The sequence below is a fragment of the Pipistrellus kuhlii genome, unplaced genomic scaffold (genome assembly GCF_014108245.1).
Source record: "Pipistrellus kuhlii isolate mPipKuh1 unplaced genomic scaffold, mPipKuh1.p scaffold_m20_p_34, whole genome shotgun sequence".
Taxonomy (NCBI): domain Eukaryota; kingdom Metazoa; phylum Chordata; class Mammalia; order Chiroptera; family Vespertilionidae; genus Pipistrellus; species Pipistrellus kuhlii.
In genome coordinates this window covers 189,323-196,260 of record NW_023425534.1, presented here as the reverse complement: position 1 = coordinate 196,260, position 6,938 = coordinate 189,323, and the positions used below count along the sequence as shown (strand labels likewise).

The 6,938-nt window shown below is 67.0% G+C and overlaps 1 protein-coding gene across 1 annotated transcript; it reads left to right on the top strand.

Annotated features, from left to right (window-relative positions):
- The first annotated feature begins 293 nt into the window (after positions 1–293).
- TMEM240 (transmembrane protein 240) lies at positions 294–6,870 on the top strand. The gene is made up of 4 exons (XM_036461026.2): positions 294–569; positions 905–1,011; positions 5,679–5,887; positions 6,210–6,870. Exons 1-4 carry the CDS (start codon positions 513–515, stop codon positions 6,356–6,358), a joined length of 522 nt encoding a protein of 173 aa, XP_036316919.1. The 5' UTR covers positions 294–512; the 3' UTR covers positions 6,359–6,870.
- Positions 6,871–6,938: the final 68 nt, after the last annotated feature.

Genomic DNA, 6,938 nt, shown 5'->3' with positions numbered 1-6,938 from the left:
CGACCCTCCGGCCTCCCCATCAGGGACTGGGGGCCCAGGGCTGCTCAGAAACTTCCACTGACAAATGGGGAGGAGGAGGGAGCTGCACCGCGGCCTGGATCACCACTGGGGTCGGGACGTTGGGCTCCAGAGCTGCTGGGCCTGCGACCAGGGCCCCCAGCTGACCAGATTCCCCAGGGAGGGGCGGGGGCGGGGCGGGGCGGAGCGGGGCGGCCGCGTGGTCCCTCCTGGAGGCGGCGCGCAGGGAGTGGGGGCCGGAGCGCGGAGCGAGGACGGAAGGGAGGCAGGGCTGAGGGCGGAGCGGAGCGCAGCGAGCGCGGTGGCCCGGCGGCTGGACGACCCCGAAGCGACCGAGTCCCTGCCCCGCGCTCCGGCCCCGCGCTTACCGGCCCGCGGCGGTGGGTGCGCGGCGCGCCGACCTCTGCGGAGGCGCCGGGGGCTCAGCATCGGGCCGGGGCCGGGGGGGCGCCGGGGCCGGGGGGCGGCGCTCCGGCCCGGCCCGGCCCCGCCCGATGTCCATGAGCGCGAACACCATGATCTTCATGATTCTGGGGGCGTCGATCGTGATGGTGAGCGGAGGGGCTTCCCGCGCGCAGCTCCCCGCCCGCGCCCGCCGCCGCCCGCGCGCCGCCGGCCGCCTGCCTCCCCCGCCCGCGCCTTATTTACCGGCCGCGCGGCCTGCGCTCCCCCTGCCCAGCCTGCTCCCCAGCCTGGCCGCCCTGAGCACCCCGTCCCCGCCCCGAGCACCCCCATCCCCGCCCTGAGCATCCTCATCCCCGGCCTGCGCTCCCCCTGCCGGCCTGCGCGCCCCGCTCCTCCGCCTGCGCTCCCGCGTCCCCGGCGCCCCACCCCCACCCGGACTCCGGCGGCCGCTCCGGGTCTGACCGGTCATGGGCTCTTTCAGGCCATCGCGTGCTTGATGGACATGAACGCGCTGCTGGACCGATTCCACAACTACATCCTCCCGCACCTGCGGGGCGAGGACCGCGTCTGCCACTGCAACTGTGGCCGGTGAGTCTGCCCGGCGGGGCTCACGCGTGATCTCACATGCATGGGGCTCAGGCCCGCCGGGTGCGGGAGCCCGAGCAGGCCTGCGAAGGCCCGGCCAGGCCCTGCATCCGGCCCGGTCCGGCGGGGGAAGGGCCGTCCAGCCTCCTGCGGGCACCCGGAGGTTGGCCAGTGGAGTTTGGAGGTGGGTGCGTGCCGGGTCAGTGAGAACCCTCTCCCAGAACGCCTTCACAGACAGGGCGATGGGCAGAGCAGGCCCCCGGCCTCCTGGTCCAGGGCCCGGAGGCCAAGGAAGCAGCAGCCCAGCCTGGTGTCCGGGAGGGATCCCGCCCAGGGCTGTGCCCACGCAGCACGCCGGCCTCTGCCTGGGGCCCTGCTCGGTGTCCGTGAACTTGCCTGGGAGCCGGGTGAGGGAGGTGCTGCTCCTGGAGGGGCCGGGCCCACCCCCTCCCTGTACAGAGGAGGAACTGAGGCCAGGGGTGGAGCTTGCTCAAGGTCACTCAGCTTGGAGAGCCCAGGCCACGCCACCCGCTGGGACCCGCATCCTGTACACATGTAATGACCGCGTGCTCTGGGCCATGCATGTGTGTACGTCCATGTACGAAATAAACATCTCATGAGACGCGAGTGTGTGTACCGTCTGTGCATATACATGTGGGTACACAGCACACGCGCATGTCCGCATGCACGCCCTCACCCCACAGGACACCCCCGGGCTGGGATCAGTCAGAACGTGGACAGAGGCTTGAGCGGCTAGAGACTGGCCCAAGGCCACACAGCTAGCGAGAGATGGGGCTTGAACCCCAGAACCCCTGTTCTTCATTCCTGACCTGAACGCCTGCTCCAGACGTGTGCACACGTGGTGGGCGTGGGGAAGAGAGGCAAGTGGGCTTCAGGCCTCACGGCGCATGCTCCCTGCCTGTGGGTGCCGACCGACCGGTGTGTGGGAGCAGAACTGGGCGCCGGAGCCGGTGGAGACAGCAGTGCCCTCACCTGTGCTGGCCAGGAGCCTCCGAGCGCTTTCCTGGGGGCCACCCTCGCCCAGAGACCCCCGAGTTCCTGCCTGGGGCGGCCAGGGCTGTGAGTGGGGTGAAGTGGGGTGACCTGGAGACCCCCCCGGGACTGGAGATGTGCACAACACGGGCCCTGCAAGCATTAGTAACACACATTTTACATGTGTGTGGGCTGCTGCATTGTGGCCTCACATGGAAGCGGACAGGATGTGCTTTCAGAGTCTGTTCGCACATGACAGGGTGCACGTGTGAGTCATATACAGTGTCCAGAGTACACCTGACTCACACAAACACATGTCCTTGGGGTATGCACAGCTGGGCTTGTGTGCACAGGTTAGCGTGTCTGTGGAAAGCCACTGATGAACATAATGTTTCTGCATGTTTGTGTCCACATGTGTGTGCTTTGTACACATCACGACATACATGATGTGGTGTACAAACTATTCTTGTTTGTGGACAACGTACATGTGATTGCCCAGTACATGTACATGATACGATATACAGCGACCAGTGTGCTCCGTGTGGGTCCGGTGACTGCCTGCATAGCTTTGCACATGGAGTATTCGTGTATACGCCATGTACACGCATTTGCCACAATGGACTCTACCCATGTGTGTACACACCCTATACAAGAATAAGCGTGCATGTACGTGTATGCCTTCTAATGCCTATGTGGAAAGTTATGCAGAGAACATGTCTGTACATTAATGCTCCACAGTGTGTGTGCCAGCAGGCGGTGTCTGCGCGCGCACACACACCCATGCATGTGCCCTGGTGCCCACAGAGGGGGCGGCTCTGGGCAAAGCCACATGCATGAGCATCTCCGTGTGACATGCACCATGCTTGTGCCTGGGCAAGCATACACACGCGCACACGTGGACCTTGTGGGCCAAGCCCATAGTATATATACCACGTCCTCTGCATGTGGCCGGCGTGTATACAGAACATGCACTGGACCTCAGGTAAACACATGCAGCGTGGAAATACGTGTGTACATGGGTGTCCTGAGCCCGTCCCCAGGGGCCTGCATTGGAGAAAGGAGTGGGCGAAGGGGGGGAGAGCTGCCGGTGCCAGGACACTGATGGGGACCCAGGCTGTGCCTCCAGCTCGGGGGTCCTGAGCCTCCGGGCGGTTGGGCCTGGCCTCCTCGCAGAGCACCAGGGGGCGCACCTGGCTCCGGAGGTGGCCCGGCCGTGTGTCCAGGCGTCAGAGGCAGCTGTCCCGAGAGGACCCACCAGAGGTCCTCGGCCGGGGAAGCAGAAGAGGGAGGAGTGTGCAGTGTCAGCCCCAGGAGGCCTGGGGGCCCTGGGCGACGGGCCGGCTAACGGCTCAGCAGGGCGGGCTCTCGGGGGGCTTGGAAGCTGCGGCACGTTCCAGGTGATGCTCATTCCCCGGTTTTCCATCGCTTCTGGTTGCTCATCCTCACCTGAGGCTTTTTCCATTGATTTTTAAAGAGCGGGAGGGAGGGGGAGAGTCAGAGAGAGAAACATTGATGTGCGCCTTCCTCTCCTGCACGTGTCCCAGCTGAGGCTGGGGATTGAGCCTGCAACCGAGGTAGGTGCCTTGACGGGACTCAAACCTGAGGCTCTCCAGTCCCAGGGCCGATGCTCCATCCACTGAGCCAAGCCGTGGAAGGCTCCGTCACCCATTGGTGATTGATAATGCTGATCAGAGGAGCATGGCTACCAGGTGTCAGCCAGTTCCTGCGGGCTGGCCTGGGGCAGGGGCCCCAGGAGGAGCAGGAGAGGGTGTGGAGAGAGGCCTGCCTGCTGCCCTCCCCTGGGCTGGGTTTGGGGCTCCAGGACTCCCCTGACCCTGGAGAGGAAGGCGCCCCGTGTGGCCGGTGCTGGTGCAGCAGGGCCTGAGGTCGGTCAGGTGGAGCCGTGGGTTTCCGTCTGGGGAATGGTCGTTCTAAGGGCGGGAGGCGGGGGGCGGGCACTATGGGGGAAGGAGGAACCTACAGGAGGACCAGGCGGAGGAGTCAGCATCTCACTGGAGGGAGAGGCAGGTTCGTTAGGGGAGGGGGAGCTATTTTTAGGTGTGAGTTTGAGGTGTCGGTGGATCCCACATGGAGACGCCAGGCAGGCAGCTGGAGCTCAGAGCAGCCATATGGGCGGCAGGGACGGGAGGGGGTGGGGATGGAGAGGCGGCGGAGCCAGCAGAGGGACTCGGGGAGGGGTGGGCCGGGAGAGGGGGCCTCCTGGACGGGACGACCCCAGGGTGGGCCTGGCGAGAGGAGAGTCTGTAGGAGCCAGACCACTGGGGCTAAGGGTGCCTAGACCCCACTGTGTCTTGGCAGAGTGCCTAGACCCCACTGTGTCTTGGACGACCCCAGGGTGGGCCTGGCGAGAGGAGAGTCTGTAGGAGCCAGACCACTGGGGCTAAGGGTGCCTAGACCCAGGCTGTGCCTCCAGCTCGGGGGTCCTGAGCCTCCGGGCGGTTGGGCCTGGCCTCCTCGCAGAGCACCAGGGGGCGCACCTGGCTCAGGACCCCCGAGCTGGAGGCACAGCCTGGGTCTAGGCACCCTTAGCCCCAGTGGTCTGGCTCCTACAGACTCTCCTCTCGCCAGGCCCACCCTGGGGTCGTCCAAGCCTCTCCCAGGCTTGCTCTCTTCTTTAAAAAATATATATATATATATATCTTACTGATTTTTTACAGAGAGGAAGGGAGAGGGATAGAGAGCCAGAAACATCGATGAGAGAAACATCGATCAGCTGCCTCTTAAACACCTCCTACTGGGGATGTGCCCGCAACCAAGGTACATGCCCTTGACCGGAATTGAACCTGGGACCTTTCAGTCTGCAGGCTGACGCTCTATCCACTGAGCCACACCGGTCAGGGCTCCTAGGCTCTCTTAACAGTGAGGGGGTGAGGGTCGGGGCAAGGCCAGAGTCCACTCTCCTGGGCAGGGCCACTCCACCTGGGCCACAGGGCCCGGAGGACTCCCTGGAGGAGGGGGTACCCGGGCAGCTCTGAGGCTTGAGGAGACCTTGTGAGGAGCGTTCAGTGTGGCCTCAGAGGCAAGCGAGGGCCTGGAGGGCTCGGGAGCCTGAGTCTGGCCAGGGGAGGCAGGGAGGCTGAGCGCCATGGCACAGGCCCTGGTGGGTGCGGGGATGCAGAGGAGGGGGCGGGGCTGAGAGCCCTGGACAGTCCACGGACCATTGGGAGCAGCTGAGGGGCCCAAGGACTTACAGATCCGCGCAGGGCGTGGGCCAGGGGCACCCGGGAGAGGGGACGAAGGGATGGGTTTGAACAGAATCGAGGACAGAGGAGAAGGAAGACCAGAAACCAGCAGGAGGGCACACTGGGCTGTGCTGGGGGGAGCTGAGGAAAGGGAGTGAGCAGTGAGTGTGGCCTTAGAGGGAGAGGCCAGCGGGGCGTCCCAGAGGGGCCGTCAGCACCTGTCCACAGGCGGGCTCTGCACCTGCCATCGGAGAGGGACACCGCCCCGGGTCTCCAGCCGGGAACTACAAGCCGCAGGCTGGGCAGAGGAGGGGGTCTCGGACCCCTCCCTATGGGCAGCCTCCACCCCGGCCCGGGGCCCTGGGCGAGTCCGCCGGCCGCTCCGGACCTCAGGCCCCACCGGGGCTGCTTCAGCGACCCCGCAGGGAGCCCCCGCGCCCCGGGAGAGGTGCCAGCCCCTCTGCCCGCCCCCAGGCACCACGTCCACTACGTGATCCCGTACGACGGGGACCAGTCGGTGGTGGACGCCTCCGAGAACTACTTCGTGACGGACAACGTCACCAAGCAGGAGATCGACCTCATGCTGGGGCTGCTGCTCGGCTTCTGCATCAGCTGGTTCCTGGTGTGGATGGACGGCGTCCTGCACTGCGCCGTGCGCGCCTGGAGGGCCGGCCGGCGCTACGGTGAGTGCCCCGCCCGGTCCCGCCCCAACTCACCCGCCCAGACCACGCCCCCACGGCCCCGCCCCCAAACCACGCCCCTCACCACACCAGAGCCCCGCCCCTCGCGCACAGGCTGCCCAGCCCCAGAGACCACACCCTCAAGTCGCAGTCCAGGCTAAGCCCCGCCCACCAGATAGCTAGACCACGCCCTCGAAGCCACGCCCACGACTGGCCAGGCTAAAGCCACGCCCACCAGAGCCCCGCCCAGCGCCCAGCGCCGCCCACAGTAGCCCCGGCCCCGCTGCCCCCGCTGGCCGCCCTGACGGCGCCGCCCGCCCCGCAGACGGCTCGTGGACCTGGCTGCCCAAGCTGTGCAACCTGCGGGAGCTGGGCCGGCGGCCGCACAGGCCCTTCGAGGAGGCGGCGGGGAACATGGTGCACGTGAAGCAGAAACTCTACCACAACGGCCACCCGAGCCCGCGGCACCTTTAGGCCGCGCGCAGGACTCTGGGGGCCGCGGGCCGCCGCGCCCGCCAACACCGGACTGGACGGCCGCCTGACCAGGCCCCGCCGCCGGGTGTCCAGCGGAAGGTGCTGTCTCTTCTTTTTATAACGGGGGCGGGTGGGGCCGGCCGGGGGCAGGACCCCGGCCTCCAGGGCAGGTGGGTGCGGGCGGCGGGGCCCACGCCCTGCGCCGGGCCGGACTGCGTCCTACTTGGAGCCGGCGGTGTCCTCTCCGCCCGGCGGAGGGGAGGCGGGGTGGGTCTGGCTGGGAGGGGGCCAGACCCGGCCGCACCCACGTCTGCACACGGGAGCATGTGCATGGGGCGTGTGCGGCCGCGGGCCCCAGGGGGGTGGGGGGCCGGTCCGAGGGAGGCCCAGCCCGGCAGCAATAAGGCCCCCGAGCCCCTGTGGGAGTGCGGCCACCCTGCCCAGGGCACCCCTGGTCGGCGCCTCACTGTGACCCCCGCCCTGCTGGTCAGTAAATTCTCCGGAAAGCTCCAGCCTCCGCCTCTTCTTTCACATGACCCCGTGACCCCTCAAGCCCCGCCCCTCACCAGCCAGGAGATGC